Source organism: Delphinapterus leucas, chromosome 19 (assembly GCF_059928025.1).
Source record: "Delphinapterus leucas isolate spDelLeu-1000000601 "Yukka" chromosome 19, BTC_Dleu_Yukka2, whole genome shotgun sequence".
NCBI lineage: Eukaryota > Metazoa > Chordata > Mammalia > Artiodactyla > Monodontidae > Delphinapterus > Delphinapterus leucas.
In genome coordinates this window covers 47,963,589-47,982,764 of record NC_143147.1, presented here as the reverse complement: position 1 = coordinate 47,982,764, position 19,176 = coordinate 47,963,589, and the positions used below count along the sequence as shown (strand labels likewise).

Genomic DNA, 19,176 nt, shown 5'->3' with positions numbered 1-19,176 from the left:
AATAGGATTTAATACCATGTTGGATAGTAAGATTTAATACCAATTTGGCACTGACCAGAGCCAATGCAGGTGGACACTTTCTTGCTTACTCATAATCATACTGTTTAACACTACCAAGTGCCATGCTCACAGACAGGCCACAACTCCCAGGTGCTTTGAACTGGTGCTTCAAAACTGGGAGATAGAAAATAAAGGGACTGTTACATAATTCTCCATATTTTTTCTGAATTTTAAAATGTTCTCAGAAATTGAAAACCACATACATATTACAAGGGACTTAGGAGTAAGCTATCTTCAGGTCATTGGGAACATCCTAGATGGAAGCAATAGCATAGGGCAGGCAGCGGATAGATATATATGATGGGATCTCTGACGAGACACTACCCCAAACTTCCAGAACTCCAGCAACAGGTACACCAAAGCCACACAGCCCCATGGAACCAGGGAAGAGTAAGCCAGTAAGGTATGATTTTGAAAAACAGACAAGGGAATGGGAAGGAAAAGGAGTATAACAGTATGGGAACCTGAAGCAGGCTGCCCCTTGTTGACAATTCAACAACAGCCTTTGAAGTAAGAGTTCAGTCTTTTCACTGCACAGAAAAATAGCTACTTTGGGAAATGAACAAGTATCTCCATTCTCCAGGAAAATCACTTTAAAGTGAACTTGGTTTAATAATCAACATCCAATCTTAACTTGCAGAGTTACATTCAGCTATAATCTTTACACACTAGTGAGTGAACCAAAGGAATGTAGTGTCAAGCAATAAGGAGGTGCTACCATTACTCAGACTGGTCACATGCAGCCAGAGAAAGTGTATTCTAGTTGGACTGAATAAGTCCTGGTATTAATTCCTTTCTCCCATATGCAGCACCTTAAAAATGAACTTTTCTCCTACAGGCTAGCAATAAATAAGCTAAAAGAAGGTCAGAGTCAGTAAACACCTAGGGAATGCATGGGAAAAAAAAAGAGGTTTAACTGGTTGTGCCATAGGCTTTCAGTGTTCAAGTTAGGCCTCTCCTGCCACCTTCTAAAGGAGAGGAATTAGTACAGATGTGAGTTTCCGAGAAGGTTCTAGACTGACAAAAGGACAAAGCCCCTAGAATGCTGCCTTCTTTGGCACAGGCTTAGGATTATTCACTCCTAATTTATATTTTAAGGACAATGATTGAGCTCCACTTTGGGGGGGAGGAGAACAAGCACTTCCAACAAGCAAGAAAAAGGGAAGAAAGCTTTCCTTTTGGACAGAGAATAGAGAAATTATAGAGAATTTTGGGTTAATTACAGTTCTTAAGATTCTCAAGACAACTGCTTTCATTAAGCTGTTTCATGGAGTACTACCACCACTGGTATTTACACTTACAATGGAAAAAAGCAGGCTTCTCTCTATGCTTAGTATAGTAAAGGGGCCTTGCTGACCCCTGCTGGCAGATACTGCAATTGTAGAATCTGCACAAACTGGCAGTCAAGGACAAAGGAAGAGCTACAGAAATTCTTTCCTAACCCTGAGAAGTTAACAGAATTTCTGATCCTGGGGCCAGCCCGATCTTTATTAAGGAGGTGGTGGAAGGGGAGGGTGGTTCAATCACATTTCTTTTTTTCACCCCTTTATTTACATGAGTGAAATGTGATTCCTCCCCATACCCTCTGTACTCCAGATTGTCTCCCACCTCCTAAAAAAAAATGGGCAAAGATCCAAGAATCCTAAGAGCCCCTACCTGTAACTCACGAGTCCAGGTTGGCAGTCAGGCCGAGGGTCACTATCGAAGGACTATGCCATCTTAAAGATTTCACACCTGGGCGACTGGAATTTTGAAGGTCCAGCTCTTTTCCTCTGGCATGGAACAGATGTGGAGAAGAAAAAAACAACCACACAGAGCCACTGGCAGACTCACCATTTCATCAGGAACATGAGTTCTCCACTGGAGTCTGTAGCTCCAATAATCCGCTCCGGTTCCAAACCCCGGGCAAAGCCTCGTGGCTTTTCTGACTGTAAAAACCACAGAGATGGAACAATTTTAACTATATGGGACTGTTATCCGGACTGGAGCAACTCCTGTTTCTCTGACAATGTTATCAAACCCTTTTGCCAATATTTCACCAAATCTTTGGCTCTAAGTCACAAGCCTTTTAGAATCCTTCTGAGTGATTATTCCATCGAGTTTTGAAATGCTTGAGGTTTCCCCATATGTAAAAAGGGACCCACATCTCAAGCAAAATAAATGTTCACAACTGTTCTTCACCCTCAAAAGGTACCTTACTTTACGGTATTGAATAGATTAAAACCTGTAATGATTAAAACATTGACAACCATCTCCTCACAGGAATGAATTCCCTTGCACTTACTGTTCTTGAACCTCACATAAAATAACAGTAGATTATGTGGCTTCATGAGATTGAACCCTCAAACATTTTTTTTTTTTTTTTTTGTGGTACATGGGCCTCTCACTGTTGTGGCCTCTCCCGTTGCGGAGCACAGGTGCTGGACGCGCAGGCTCAGCGGCCATGGCTCACGGGCCCAGTCGCTCCGCGGCATGTGGGACCTTTTCGGACCGGGGCACGAACCCGTGTCCCCTGCATCGGCAGGCGGACTCCCAACCACTGCGCCACCAGGGAAGCCCCTCTCAAACATTTTTAAAGCATTAGCCTATCTAACATTCCAAAAGGATTGAGAGCCAGCTGCTGAGATCTAAGGAGCAGCAGAACAAAAGTGCTTAAATTATCTTTCAGCTTCTTTGACAGCAGCATGAATTTTAGGCTAGTAAAAATTCTTACTTCGAGCCTTACCTCTTCTTTCTTCTTCTTTGGTTTGCTCTCCTCCCCCTTATCTTCCGAATCAGAATCAGCTTTGCGCTTGCCTCCCTCTGATTTATCTGTCTCGTGTGCTGTTTTCTGTGACTGCAGGAACTCAGCAATGAGGTCGGGGCAATCCAGGTTTTCTTCTGGCTCCCATGTGTTGTCCTCACTGAAACCAGAGGCACACGAGTCACCCTTTCCACTCAAAGTTAGCACACTCACACTAAGGAGAAGCACAGGAGGACAAAAGCTGGTGTCCTTGGAACAGAGGAGTTAATGATAAAATATAACTGGATTCTGTCCAAGACCAAGAACTTGACAAAGTTGACATTTTTTGGGAGGCGGTAGGGGGCTTTTTAGTACAAATTGAAAGCTTAGAAACTTGCCTCCTTCAAAAGAAAGTTACTCTCTCTTTGCAAACTTGGATCAGTGTAAAGCCACACACAAAACTGCTCATCAGAAATCAGTCTTGCATGATAGCACTTTGTACATGTAGGTCATTTTCCTAATTAAACTATAAGCCGTGAAGGCCAGGCCTGAGTCACAATGTACCCATCAGTGCACCCTGGGTCATGCACATTACCAGTCTCCTGAGAAATAGTTGGTGACCAAATGAATGGATTTTCCTGGGTCAATGAAACTTACTCTGAGAACCCCTTCCACTTTAGGAGGTACTCCACTTTGCCCTTTACCACTCGACGGTCAAGAACTTTTTCCACCACATATTCTTCTTCTTCTTCTTCTAGCACCTCCTCCACTTTCTTCTTGTTTTGTTTTTTCCCCATAGTGCCCGCCAGCTTTCTGGTATAAAGGGTGACGCTGCTAAAATGATAAAGGAAATAAAAAGGACATTAGGGTACACTCTTAGGAGAATATTTGGATAAAACCAGGGACATCATCGATGATTTTAATAGTGCATGCTTGGGACTTCCCTGGTGGTCCAGTGGTAAAGAATCCGCCTTCCAATGCAGGGGACATGGGTTCGATCCTTGGTCAGGGGACTAAGACCCCACATGCCATGGGGCCACCAAGCCCATGTGCCACAACTACTGAGCTCGTGCGCCTCAATTAGAGAGCCTGTGTGCCGCAAACTACAGAGCCCACACACTCTGGAGCCTGAGTGCCACAACTAGATACAAAACCTGCACGCCAGAACCAGAGAGAAGCCTGTGTGCTGCAACGAAGAGCCCGCATGCCTCAACGAAGATCCCGCATGCCGCAACTAAGACCCAATGCCGCCAAAAATAATAAAATAAATAAGTAATAAATAAATCTTACAAAAAACAGTGCATTCTGCTTCAATAAATGTTATGCCTATTCATCTTCAATACCCAAGAGTTTTCTATGTTCAGCTAGAAAGTTAGTTTTCTAAAACAGCCCCAACTAATCTCACAGCAAAACTTCTTTATTCTTGCATATCCACTTAAAACTTTTATACCCACTCCTCCTAAGTTAAAAAAGCTCCCAGTACCCCTTTACTTATGGTATCTAAAATATTACATTAATTTGAAAGAAAAAAAGCAATCCTCTTAAAAATAAGGTCTATACATCAAACCTATATACATATAATCCTCTGATCCATACTTTCTCCTAATTCTCTGAATGTTTTTCAATTTCATCACAGTATTGGACTTGGATTTTTACTAAGGGAAATGGCTTGTCCTATTTATTAAACATCTAGTTTAATTTTCCCTTCTGTATATGCATATATAATATAAGCAATTCTTCTGCATTGTTAAACACAATCTCTTTTGAGTCCCCTTAAGGTTCTTTATGTAGTCTTTTCTGAATGCCACCATTAATTTATAATTCTCAAGTTTCTTGTGAACTTTTTATTCTACTTTTTATTTCTAAGGCTGAGAAGGATTCATAAAAATGCCAGAATGACCATGGGATTCTCTAAACAAATTTGGAAATAAATGGGGGAAAAAAGGTGTGTATCACAGATAACAGAACCTGAATTTATTCTTTTGTAAAATATATCATCAGGCTGGGTAACCTCTAAGGGTTTTTCCAGTGCTAAAATTCCAGTCCCCTATAAATCTGTTTTCTTTAGTCCTTCATACAACTCTTGACTGTTGGTAAGCATAAAGCCTTATGATTACAAATGTGTCAGTAGGTGGCGCCATAAGATATCTATACAACAAAATCGATCTACAAAACTGGCTGCAATCTACAAATTGATAGATACATTAGCTGCCCAGAAGGAAATAACAAACAATCAAGAGTATGGCAGATGATCCAAGACAAGAAAGTAGTTACTACCATGTTTCATGTTTGAATTTAAGGCAATGCTAATTGGGGTTTAAACTGGTTATTCCTAGCATCCTTGGGAAAAGGAGTCAGTGAAAGTAGGCTCTTCTAAATAGTTTTAAATTGGCACGTGTAGACAGAACGTATTTTAGAAAGAGTTCATCTATAGACTATATGAAATATAACAAACCTTTACTAAAAGTCGGGCTCATCAATATGAATCAGTTATAGTATCTACAGATGCTTATTTAGGTTTATACTCTGAGATATTCTCATGTCTGCATATATAAGCAATGCTGACTTACTGAAACAACAAACATTTGGCTACTAGAAAATTCTGCATTGCTGGAGGCTGGAGATTCAAGAGAGTAAGTAATGGTCCCTGTCTTCCTGAAACCTAATGTCTGGTAAGAAAAAAATATAGATACCTCTTCCACTAAAGGTATTCTGAACTTTTGCTGAGTGGCACACACACAAAGTTTTCTGAGATGCTTTCAGTGTGGCCTAAGGCCACACCCAATGCCCCTGTCCACACAGTTCAAAACACACATCCGCGCTGAGACTGTTCCTCTCCATTTACATACCAAAGATTCTGCTTTCCTTCCCTCCCCAAACAATCTTTTAGTGCCATGAGTTTTCCTTTTATTGTTACTGAACAGACTAATCAGTGTACTGAATGTTACCTTTTGCTAATTATTGGCTAGCTTCATTGTGCCTCTGATTCAGAGCCTGTTGCTTCTTCCTGGAGGGAGATACTTTCAGGTTTTCAGAATTCTGATTGCCATGACAAGTGTTATAAGGAAAGGAAAAAAAGTCTAACTTTTCTTTTGGATAAATGCAGTAGTGTTTGCTCCGAAGAACAAGTGCTACTCCTTGCTTGCTTCCTTTCACTGTCAGTTGAAGGGGTGGCAAGATTCATGCATCAGTTAATGTGCAAAGAAAAATAAATTGACAATCACCTTTCAATAACAAAGGGTACCACAACTCCCTACGTTAGTTTGGACTCAGAAATTGGAAGCTACTCCCTTTCTCAACAGACAGAAAAACAACGGGTTACAGACAACCCCAAACCAGTAACTGTCCCCTAATAACCCCTCTCCCAAGTAATTAAATTTAAGAAAGTAAAGGAAAGGCAGTCTTATCACTCTGGCTTCAGAATTCAGAGATATTGAAGGCTCTGTGTTATCTACATTAATAGCTACATTTGTCTTACAAAAAGAAATAACACTGAATCCTGCCCATCTGATCCTGTTACTACAAAACAAAAAGGTAGGGACAGCTTCTAGCTCATCTCTAGCTACTGCAGGCCTCCCCTCCCTTTATCGTTAGCATGGCCTCAAGGAGAAAGAGTCATAGCATGAGAATATAATCCTTTAGGTTAGGTAAAGAAAACCCCCAAATAGGGAAATCTAGAGTGAGACCGCTTGATTTTCATCTTTACTCACTTAAATTCATTGTCCTAAGAGCAACTCAAATGAGAAGTGAAGAACGTTGAAAACACACTTCCATTTCTCTCTTTTGAGTTTTCTTAACTGGCTCATCCCAGCATTTACCTCCAGGGATTGGATTCTCTTTATATCGGAGACTCTCAGCCAGGCTTCCCAGTGTGAGTTTTTTCCTTATTTATAGGTACTTCTCTGGGGTCCTGAATAAACCATTTGTCAAAATCAGTAGAGAAGTAAATACACAACCCACTCTTCCTACAGAATCTATTGATAGCACCTTCAGACAAGCCAAGAGCTCCCTTAAATATTATGACAGGCCAATTATTTGCATATAGTTTCCAAATCGATTATTTCAAGAGAGACCACCTCTCCCTGAATATGGCAATCTCCAAATACCAGCAGTGACATCTGGAAGGAGGGCTTTCAACTGGAATTGCTTGGCAAGGCTATTCAAAGTAACTCAGATCAGCGTAGTAGCACAATGGAAAAATGCCTTTAGTCAATGCTATTTGCCACTCTCCCTAAATATCCTGGCAACCAAATTATGGCATAAAAAGTGCCATAATCATTGAACAAAGGGTCAAGGTATATACTAGAACATCACAAGATGTACACAAGGGCGAACAGTTCTAAATTAACTCAGAAATCTTAGGGACTTCCCTGGTGGTCCAGTGGTTAAGGCTCCGTGCTCCCTATGCAGGGGGCCTGGGTTTGATACCTGTTCGGGGAACTAAGATCCCACATACCGCAATGCATCCCATGCGCCGCAACTACTGAGCCCACGCGCCACAACTAGAGAAGCCCTTGCACCGCAACGAAGACCCAGCGCAGCCTAAATAAATAAATAAAAAGATTAGAAAAGAATCCTTGGACAAGTCTTCTTAAGGGGACTTCCCTGGTGGCGCAGTGGTTAAGAATCTGCCTGCCAATGCAAGGGATATGGGTTCGAGCCCTGGTCCGGGAAGATTCCACATGCCATGGAGCAGCTAAGCCTGTGCGCCACAACTACTGAAGCCCGCATGCCTAGAGCCCGTGCTCCGCAACAAGAGAAGCCACCGCAATGAGAAGCCTGCATACCGCAACAAAGAGTAGCCCCACTCACTGCAGCTAGAGGAAGCCTGCACACAGCAACGAAGACCCAACGTAGCCAAAAAAAAAAAAAAAAGTCTTCTTAAGGCTCATCACGATGTTTCAGACAAAAAATCCTTAACCTAGTTAAGCTGCTACAATTTTACCTAAATATTTACCGGGTCTGCTACATTTTAAGATGCCTAGAAAAATAATACGTTACATTTGTATTGCACTTTACAGTTTACAAAGTGCTACCATGTTATCTCATTTGATCTTTGAAACAATCCTATAAATTAAGCCATTCAGATGTTATTGACACCTCAGAGATAACACAATAAATTTACATGAAATAAATCTTCTAAGGTCACACAATTAACAAAAAATACAGCACTTCAGTGTGGACATCTCCCAGCAGGACTGGGCTAATGGCCCTGCTGCACACACAGAACTAGGAGCTAGCTACACACTTACAGGAGAAATTTCCCTCCAGCCTCTACGAGGACAGGACTGAAAGGTCTGACTTCAGTCCTCTCTACAATTTGTCATCAGTAAATAAGGAAGTGCGGATAATGATTTTCTTTCAAAAAAGACCTTGGAATATGTATAGGTGTTTAAAAACCAATGATTTTTTATTGGTTACTGGAATATGGAAGGTATACATTGTTAATTAAATCAGCAGGCAGTGGCAAAGCTTTGGTTTTTAGGGCCCCAGCAGTCTTCTCAGTCTTTTAAATTGACAAGTGCTAGATGGTGCAGAAGTTTTGAATTTTTGTAGCCCAGAGAACTACTGAGAAAATGCCAATTTTAAGAATCCCAAATTCTTCTATAGTGTCCCAATAAATCCAGGAATAGTGTAAATCTGAAGCAAGAGTCATGAACTCATAGTTCTTTTAAGAGAAAGAAAAAGCACAGTTGCAATTCTCCTGGATACCCCCTCCACTCCTACAGTTAGGAGCTAGAAAATGGAAAGGAGGAACAATGCTACTTGCAGGCAGAGGCAGTGAAGTATCAGACACAGGATTAGGCATTCTGGTTTTGAATACAGGCAGACCTCCAGACCCCTGCAATAAAACGAGACTCACAAATTTTCTGGTTTCCCAGTGCATATAAAAGTTTACACTATATTGTAGTCTACTAGGCAATAATAGCATTATGTCTAAAAAACCAATATACACACCTTAAAGAATACTGCGAAAAACGCTAACCAACATCTGAACTTTCAGCAAGTCAACCTTTTTGCTAATGAAGGAAGGGTCTTGCCCTGATGTTGATGGCTGCAGAATGATTAGGGTGGTGCATTCTGAAGGATGGGGCGGCTGTGACAGTTTACTAAAATAAGACAACAATGAAGTTCTCCACACTGACTCTTCCTTTCACGAACTGATTTCTCTGTAGCATTCATGCTGTTTGATAACCTTTTACCCACAGAACTTCTTTCAAAATTGGAGTCAGTCCTCTCAAACCCTGCTGCTGCTTTATCAAATGAGTTTGTATAATATTCTAAATCCTTTGTTGTCATTTCAACAGCCTTCACAGCATCTCCACCAAGAGTAGATTCTGTCTCAAGAAACCACTTTTTTGGCTCAACCATAAGAAGCAACTCACCTGCTGAAGTTTTATTATGACACTGCAGCAATTCAGTCACTCTTCAGACTGCACTTCTAATTCTAGTTCTCTTGCTATTTCCACCACGTCTATTTCCTTCACTTAAGTCTTGAACCCCTCAAAATCATCCATGAGGGCTTGGAATTAACTTCTTTCAAACTCCTGTTAGTGTTGATATTTTGACCTCTTCCGATGAAGCACAAATGTTCTTAATGGCATCTAGAATGGTGAATCCTTTCCAGAAGGTTTTCAATTTACTTTGCCCAGATCCATCAAAGGAATCACTATCTATGGCAGCTACAGCCTTACAAAATGTATTTCTTAAATAATAAGACTTCAGAGTCACAATGACTCCTTGATCCACGGGCTGCAGAATGATGCTGTGTTTGCAGGCATGAAAACAACATTAACCTTGTACATCTCCATCAGAGCTCTTGGTGACCAAATGTTGTCAATGAGCAGTAATATTTTGAAAGGAATCTTTTTTTCTAAGCAGTAGGTCTCAACAGTGGGCATAAAATAACTTTATTGTGTGCAGCAGCCCTTTTCACACCAAGTATTAGTTTTTTCATGTGAAATAAGTTAAGATCTAAAATGATAAAGTTATTGTTAAGGAGATGCACTGGGCAATAGAAAAAGCTGAAGAGAATTTTTGTCGGAAACTGGAAAACAGAACAGTCTGGAAAAAAAGGACCACATGTTGCTAATACCAAAAAAGGAGACTGCAGACCATGCTGTAAACTACGTTGTAAACAGATGTGCTGTCATCCAGGCTTTGTTGTTCCATTTACAGAACACAGTCAGAGTAGATTTAGTAGATTTTAAGGGCCCTAAGATTTCTGGAATCGTAAATGAGTACTGGCTTCAACTTAAAGTCACCAGCTGCATTAGCCCCTAACAAGAGTCAGCCTGTCCCTTGAAGCCAGGCATTGACTTCTCCTCTCTAGCTACGACAAAGTCCTAGATGGCATCGTCTTCCAATAGAAAGCTGTTTCGTCTACACTAAAAATCTGTCGTTTACTGTAGCCAACTTCATTATTTTAGCTAGATCTTCTGGATAACCTGCTGTAGCTTCTATGTCAGCATCTGCTGCTTCACTTTGCAATTTTATGTTATGGAGATGGCTTTCCTCCTTAAATCTTATGAACCAACCTCTGCTGGCTTCAAACTTTTCTGCAGCTACCTTATCTCTTTAGGCTTTCATACAACTGAAGAGAGTTAGGGCCTTCTCTGGATTAGACTTTGCCTTAAGGGAACGCTGTGACCGGTTTAATCTTCTATCCAGGCCATTAAAACTTTCTACATATGAGCAAGAAGGCTGTTTTGTTTTCTTATCATTTATGTGTTCACCGGAGTAGCACTTTTAATTTCCTTTAAAAACTTTTCCTTTGCATTCATAACTTGGCTAAGCAGCGCCTACCTTTTGGCGTATCTCGGTTTTCAACATGCCTTCCTCATTAAACTTAATCGTTTCTAGATTCTGATTAAAGTGAGAGACACAACTTTTCCTTTCACTAGAACACTTAGAGGCCATTGCAGTGTTATTAAATGGCCTAATTTCAATATTCGTTGTATCTCAAGGAATAGGGAGGCCTGAGGAAAGGGAGAGAAACTGGGGAACAGCTGGCAGATTAAGTTTTGCCATCTTACATGGGCATGGTTTGTGGCACCCAAAAACAATTACAATAGTAATATCAAAGATCACTGATCACAGATCACTATAACAAATATAATAGTAATGAAAAAGTCTGAAGTATTGCAAGAATTACCAAAGTGTGACACAGAGACATAAAGTGAGCAGATGTTGTTAGAAAAATGGCACTGATAGACTTACTCGACACAGGGTTGCCACAAACCTTCAATTTGTAAAAAATGCACTATCTTCAAATAAAGTGAAGTGTAATAAAACAAGGTATGCCTGTAGTTGGTCCTAGTGAAAGGATATGAGAAGGATCTGAGAAGACAATGTGAGCATAGCTCCTGCTTGCCATCACAAATATGAATTATAACGGGCTACCCCAGGACTTCCATACGGATTTCTTGCCAGCTTGAAAGGTCAAATTCCAGATGTGAGGACAAGGTAACAGCTACAGCCCTCTGAAACAAACCAGTAGGCCTTTTAAGGTAAACACTAAGGTGAAACATTTAGAATGCTGGTCTGGTGAGATGACCATCTGTACTAAGAAAGAATTCACAGGAAAGCAGACCTTGAGTAGAGAACTTTCACCTACATGAGAATAAGAATCACCTATGGAGTTTATAAATACAGATACCCAGATCCAGTGAGTCAGAGTGTAGGGTGTGTGTATGTGCATTATTTAAAAAAATATTTTGTTTTTCTAACTGTAATATAATACATGTATTCACATTCAATTAGGGAATCAAAAGTTCCCTGGCTCAAAACCTGTCAAAGCTGTTCTTCTATATGTAAACTGACCCAGATGTACATATGTGAAAATAGATATTATAGTTCTATAATTTGCCTTTTAATATAATGTAATGCATCTCTGACATTGTTGCATAAAGGTCTCCACTCTTTTTTTTTTTTGCGGTACGCGGGCCTCTCACTGCTGTGGCCTCTCCCGTTGCGGAGCACAGGCTCCGGACGCGCAGGCTCAGCGGCCACGGCTCACGGGCCTAGCCGCTCCGCGGCATGTGGGATCTTCCCGGACCGGGGCACGAACCCGTGTCCCCTGCATCGGCAGGCGGACTCTCAACCACTGTGCCACCAGGGAAGCCCAAGGTCTCCATTCTTAAGCTGCATAGTATTCCATCTTGTATGGACACACCATACTCTAACCATCCACCTAATGATGAAAATTTGGGTTGTTTCCAATTTACTATTATTGCAAACACTGTTGTTTTGACCATGGCACCTGCATCTTTAAAAGCTCCTTAGGTGATCTGATGCACTCCTTGGATATAAGCCATTGCTGTAAGAGGATTGGCAGAAACTACATTCCTCAGGTGAAATTATACATTATTGCAGACATAAATCAATTCTCATAGTTAGCTAAAAGGTAGGTGAACGTTTTACTTTCTCCATAAAAATTTAGAATAAGGCTGAACAGTAAGTAATAACTGATGTTCCTGAAAACAAAACCTCTACATCACATTCAACACATTCACTCTAGACCTTTCTTGTACTAGAAATGAAACTTGTACTAGAAATGAAAGGACGAGCACTGCCTGAAGGGTCCTCACAGTTCCTCTCACCAAAAGAAAGCTAGTATGAGCACCAGAAGCATGACATCTTTGCTGTCCTTGACCTCTCAAAACTTTATGCTTATAGGTAGTTTTATATATTTACTGCATAACTCAGTTTTCTCATCTGTAACACTGGTGTAACAACTCTCATGGAATTCCTTTGAGGTGAGCTTTTATGACCTTCTGGCATTCATTATCTATTTACATATTTGCATATATATCCTACTTCATTAGATTATTTACTGCTTTAAGCGTAAGGATAACTCTCTGAAATCCAGTGCATTAGGAACTCTAAGAAAATATCATTTTTGTTCTATGTATATGGCTGAAATTCATGGCTAGGTTTTTCTTTCTTTTTTAAATATAGTTTGGCTGTGTTGGGTCTTCATTGCTGCGCACAGACTTTCTCTAGTTGTGGCGAGCGGGGGCTACTCTTCCTTGCGGTGCGTGGGCTTCTCTTGTTGTGGGGCACGGGTTCTAGGCGCACAGGCTTCAGCAGTTGCAGCACGCAGGCTTAGTAGTTGCGGCATGTGGGCCCTAGAGCGTGCGGGCTCTAGAGCGCAGGCTCAGTAGTTGTGGAGCACAGGCTTAGTTGCTCCGTGGCATGTGGGATCTTCCCGGACCAGGGATCGAACCCGTGTCCCCTGCATTGGTAAGCGGATTCTTAACCACTGTGCCACCAGGGAAGTCCCCTGGCTAGGTTTTCCAAAACAGCAGAGCAGCTCCAGAACACACTCAAGAAGGACCCAGGTCTGACTGGTATGAATGACCAATAATTATAAAACAGAAACCAAGATCTCACTTCTGGAAGACTGAGATAGAAGAGCTGCCAGAAACAGAGAAATCACATTTCATATACCTAAAGTGTAGGAATTTCTTATGTTCTTCCTTTTGTCTCACCCAGCAGCAAAACAAAGGAAGAAAGCCCTTGTAGTAAATGGCAAAAGGAATCTATGTTCCTATGAAGACAGATAAAATAGGTGAGAAAAAGGAAGTAAATTCTGGATACAAACAATGGAAAATTTCAACAGAATTACTTGCAAAAGGAATTTTAAGATATCTGAAGAACTACATAAATACCAAAAGTCAGTTTTAATGATTCATACAGTGAAGTTCTATAACAAACTTCAGAGGTTGTGATTTCAGGCTCTGATTTTACAGATATACTTTTTAAAAAGGCCCATCACCCAATTAAATGAATGGTCTTTCTAAGAATTCATATAGCTTTTACTGAGTTCAAGACAAAATTATGACATTCTTGATTTCTCCCCACTCAAACCCCATATCCAGTCTCTTACTAAATCCTGTTGATTTTATATCTTAAATATCTTTTAATTTATACATTTGTCTAGTCCCACTACTACCATCCTATTCCAAGCAACCACCATCTCTTGCCTGGGTAACTCCCAACCCAATTCATTCTCAATACTAGCCACTGATGTAAAAATGCAGACCTCTTCATACCATTATCTGTGGGCATTTGAGCTGAAGACCACTGCACCTAACCCTATCAATCACAATTACCTTGCCCTTTGCTCCATTCTTCACTTGACTAATTCCCTTAGCTAAAAAAATGTCATCATCAGAAGCTTCCCCGAAGCCCCAGACTAAGTTTAGGTTAACTCTTCCTGTGAACATGCTCCTACAGTATTCATTCATTTAACAATTACCTATATTGGGTGCCTATTATGCGTGAGACACTAGACAAATAGGGTGAACAAGACAGACAAAATAAAATCCCTGGTCTCTTAGAGTTTATATTCTAATGTGGACAAATGAGTCAGCATGAGTGGGAGTGTATGCATGCATGCATGTGTGTGCAGAGTAGGGCACAGACAAGAAGCAAGAAAACATTAGTGATAAATGCTATAAAGAAAATATCTTCAGATTAAGTAACATTTAAACAGAGACCCAAATGACAAGGAGACAACTCGGCAAAAATCAGAAAAACGTACCAAATTTAAAGAATAGTGGGTTCAAAGTCCTAGGGTGAGAAGAGCTTGCTAGATCTGAAGAACAGAAGTGTGGCCAGGTAGAAAGAGCTATATTGAGGGAGCAGCAGACAAGGACCAGATGATAATTACCGTGCATTTCACTCCCCACTTCATTCCTTCATCTAGCTCCTTTTTCCATTCCTTGTTTTCCTTACCCATCTTTCACCTCTAGCTTAGGTTTAACACCTAGTCAGTTAATGGCTATAAAAGTTTATAACTACAGCTCTACTAGCTTTTAATACCATCTATTAAAAAACCAAATCAAATCAATAAGGATTTACTAAGAGCTTGGGTGGAATAAAGGGTGACCAATTCATCCCAGCTAAAGCACTGAAAGCTTCTGAAAACTCCACATCGCAGAATGTGGAATCCCCTCAGACCCAGGCAAATGGAACTGTTTGGCCAGGCTAGCAGCATATGCAGACTCACAGGAAGTAGAGGCTTTTGAAAATCCCATAAGGACTAGTAATAACAAAGTAACTTTTATTGAATACTTAACACTTAATGCATAGAAAGGCACTTAATTCAATGCTCAGGACATCTCTATTAAGCCCATTTCACAAACGAGGAAACTAAGGCTTACCGAAGCAAAGAAAAATTCCCCAAGTCCCCCCCTCAAGGGTAAGACACAGAGCCAGGACTGTACGATTAAAAACATACCAGAAAGGTACAAATGCAATTGAAGTTAATTTCAATAGAAGAAATGACAGGAGTATGCAGTAATTAGCAAAAGAAATGTAAGCAAGAAGTAGCCGCCACCAAAGCACTACCGGGGCTTGGAAGAATAAATGGCTAGGGTGATTAGAAAGGTTTTGAAAAGCTGTGATTGAGGCAAGGTTCCAATAGCATTTGAAAAACTGGACTGGAGGGAGGCGATTTAGCCCAAGGAACTATTGTTAACAAAAGCAACGGAGGCAGTGTGTAAACCAGTTTGGGTGGGAGTACACTGATTAGGAAAGTGGCAGGTAACTGCTAAAAAATTTTCTACAAAGTCTCCTCCTCCTTTCTTATAAGAAAGGCCAAACTCCACAATGTACATCTAACACCCTTTAGATCCAACCATTCCATACTCCTACTTCCCTCACAAAACCTATTCTCCTGTCAAAACAGAAAAGTACAACCTGAACATATCCTGCACATTTCCTCCATGCATGGGTTTGCTCATTATTAAGAAGTGTGCTCCTGTCCAAGGCTAGTAGTCAAAATTCTACCCCTCCTTCAAGAGCTAGCTCAAATGCTACTTCTTCCATGATGCTTACCCAACTTAGCTAAATATTATTTCTCTTCTTCTTGTGGTTCCCAAAGCATTTTGTTTCTATTTTTACTCAGACACTCAAAGGTAGGTCTGGACCCAGTGTAAGGTGTTGAACCCTATATGGGCAATAAGAATGGATGTCTCAGATTGAGATAACGAGGGAACAGAAGTCCAAAGTTGTCAGCTTTTTAGGGAATGATGAGCAAATAAATCGGATCTGCAAAGAAGTAAGTATCCTTGCTGAGCATTAGCAACTACATACCAGTCATCAAAAGGCAGGTGAAGCCATGTGTAGTATATTCAGTTTGTAGTCCTCCTAACTCATGTTTCTAAACTGCTTTCAGTTTGTTAGCTGTGGCTGTTTGTGAGGCAAATGCTTTCCAGATGGAAAACTTTACTGAGCAGAAAACAAGAACTTGTGCCACATACCGGGTGGGCAGGAGTTTCATTTTTAAAGAAATCCCTGTCCTCGAATTCCAGGATCTAGGACTAGAATACGAGTGTGTGAATAAAATTAGAATTTTATCTGAGACGTGTCCAGAAGCTTGGCTAACTCCTTTTCATGGTGCTGATAGAAATGAAACTATAGATATAGCTTGGGTTTAGAGGCCATAGGGATCTGTAAATATTAGTAGAACACAGTGATACCTGAAGCAAATATTTTAGTTTAAAATGAAATAAAAGTGATTAGAAAGCAAGACCAGAATAAGAGCAGAGACCAAAGGATTCATAGACAGCAAAACAAAACCAGAGCAGTGACATTAACTTCTCAAATACCATAGTTCTGTTAGGCCCTCAATGTGTTTGCTATTATTAAAGAAAGGCACAATTTCACAGACAAATTAGGCTGCCCCCTTTTGGTCAGTAAATCATAAAAGCTTAAAAGGCAGGAAAGATTTAACAAGTTATTCAAATACTTACAGGATCAGAATTTTGTCCTCATTCAAACAACTTCTCCAATTAACTGTGGAAAGGCTATTCAATTTTTCAGTAGACATCGCCATTGAGAAATACTTATTAACTCTATACAAAGGACACAAATGATTTTTCAAGATACTTATATAACAGAAAATATTCAAAATACTATATAGCTTGCTGTTGAAACCCAGAACCTGGGTCCTCTCCTAGTACTTGCCTAAGGTATTTAAAACTGCCACTTGCACAATCTGCATACCTTTTCTGTATTTAATACCATGGTGAGTATATTAAAAACATAGGCTAAGACAAGCATGCCAAGGGCAACAGTTTTACTCTGCCTAACATCATAGAACAAAAACAGGCAAATTGATTACATAAATGCACATCAGGCCATTCTACTAATACGGGATTCTCAGAAAAGATCTCAAAGCCCTATCCATTCATTCAACAATATGAATGGTCAACTATGTGTCAGACACTTGAATGAACAAGAGGCATGGCCCCATCTTATATAGGCCATAAACTAGCCATTAGCATCTTATTCCAAAAACTCTTCAGCGAAATAACCTATGATGCAAAAAAGCCATCAAATCTAATGCAAAATCTGTTATACCACGAGAAAGAGTATATGAAAAAGGAAGATTTCAATGGATAAACTACTAGAAAATGACAAAAATTCATCAATTCTCTTTAAGTGGTGTGAATTCAAAAAGAAACATTTTCCTAGTCTCTAAAATGGGCACCAGAAGATATAATGGTTGCTTCCTTTCTTTAGATGATTATAAAAATATCAGTATCCTGTAGTCAAAATGCAGAAGGATAGGGTACCCTTACTTGGTCTCCTTTAATCAAGAAGCTAGAAACACCAAGCTACACAATATTTACATTTTTAGTGAAAAACAATTTAGGTTACAGCAGCCAATGAAGAAAATGGCACCAGAGGGAAAATTGGAAATGACTGAAGATTCTGAACTGCCTTGAAGCTTTATTAAGGTGTGGCCGATTCCAACACTGTGCACTTCAGTCATATCACTTTCCATGTAAATATCTGTAAGCACCTTGGAGCACTGGCACTAATTTCCCAATTGTAATCCTGCATTCATTCCAAAACCCTGGACCTTTTAGAACTACTCCAAAATGGCGACCTGATTCTTAACACATTTGGGGGTAGCTTACCCCTGGCCAGAGGTTCTAGCGTAACTGATCTTTTTGTAAATTCCACCTTAATTGAGCTCAACCAATACATGTCTGAATATAGCAACAATACATGAAAAATCTTCATCTTAAGTTTTGGAAAAGGGGTAAAGTACTGCTCCCTTCGTATTCAAAATTTCCAGCAAGGACAAGCTGCCTAAAAAACTTAAGAGCCCAAGGGAAAAAACCTCACAATCTCACGAACTTTTCCACTTTCTCTCTCAACCTCCCACACCGTCTCATAATCTCTCACTAAGTTAACTTCATTCCTTAAATATGAACTCATCTACACATTTCTACAATTTCACCGCAGTGAAATTGTGACCAGCAACAATCTCAGATAAAAACGTATGGAACTAATTATGAATCAAAGCAAGAGCTGCACTTGGACTTTTTAACTCCCTAAAGGAATCAAGGAGTGAAGGTAGTAGAAAATCTGGAAAAAGGAAAAAAGTGTGTTCCATCTTTTCTTCACACATTATTCTTACTGCCGATCAACCAGGAAGCAAGGGGTGGCCAGTTTCCCCCTTTTCTTCTTCACACCTCACAGAAAATGCTCTCGGGACCTCCGCCCCACTTGCCCTGACAGCTTCTCCCCGCCTCCCCCCCGCCCCCCAACCCGAGCCAAGCCAAGCAAATACTACCCCTCCTTCTAGCCCCTTCCTCGATTTATTCAACAGATCTCTTCCCCCAGTAGCACACTTTGGGCCGCCCGGCCCACCCTTACAATTTCCTCGAAGTTACCGTTCCCCAGCCCTGCAAGAGGAATTCCTCTGGCAGCCCCGGCTGGACCCAATATTCTCAGGTTACATTTCTAAACCTCGGGTCTCGCAGTCATCAACGCTCCCTACGCTTGTCCAAGCATCCAGGCTGCCCCGTCCGTCCCCTTCCCAATTTACCCAGTGTTTTCTCTCCAGCCCAATCCCGCAGCCGCCCACCCAACCCAAGGAGCATTGTCTTGGTCTACCCAGGCCCGAAGGGCGACCCGCAAGTGCTCGGCCCACCCAGAATCGCTTCAATTTCTGGCTCAGGAGACGCCGCCCCGCCCTCTCCATCCTTCTCGCGCCAGTCGTCCTACTCACTGCGCCCGGCGGAGGGCTCGGCGCGGGAAGGGCGCGGGATTCAGACACGCTCCCCGCTCCCGACCTCCGCCGCGAGCGCGCGGCCCCTCATCCAGGGCTCCCGCCGCCGCCGCCGCCGCCTCCGCGCGCCTCCCCCCCGCTTCCCCGCCTCTAGCGGGCTCTTCACCTCAGAGCAGCGCCCACGAGCCCGAGAGAAATCGGTGCCGCGCTACTAGCGCGTCTTGTCGGGCCGGCCAGGGGAGTGGCGACCAGAAAAGCAACAAGCCGGTTGACCGCGGTTGAGCCCCTCACTGAAGCGGCGTACCGCAGGCCCCGGCCAACGGCCCTCCCCTCGGCCGAACAAAAGAGCCTCGCACTC

The 19,176-nt window shown here is 41.4% G+C and overlaps 1 protein-coding gene across 2 annotated transcripts in view; it reads right to left on the bottom strand.

Annotated features, from left to right (window-relative positions):
- The window catches only part of CBX1 (chromobox 1), a 21,429-nt gene extending 2,253 nt beyond the window's left edge, over positions 1 to 19,176 (bottom strand). Inside the window, exons 1-5 of one of the 2 annotated variants that reach the window (XM_089901141.1) lie at positions 18,985 to 19,176; positions 16,546 to 16,647; positions 3,440 to 3,616; positions 2,786 to 2,963; positions 1,894 to 1,988 (exon numbers count right to left, since the gene is read on the bottom strand). In XM_089901141.1, the coding sequence (XP_089757267.1) occupies positions 1,894 to 1,988; positions 2,786 to 2,963; positions 3,440 to 3,616; positions 16,546 to 16,628 (533 nt within the window). In that variant the 5' untranslated portion in view covers positions 16,629 to 16,647; positions 18,985 to 19,176. The remainder of the gene's footprint in view (positions 1 to 1,893; positions 1,989 to 2,785; positions 2,964 to 3,439; positions 3,617 to 16,545; positions 16,648 to 18,984) is intronic. The other variant, XM_022557946.3, reaches the window with a different exon arrangement.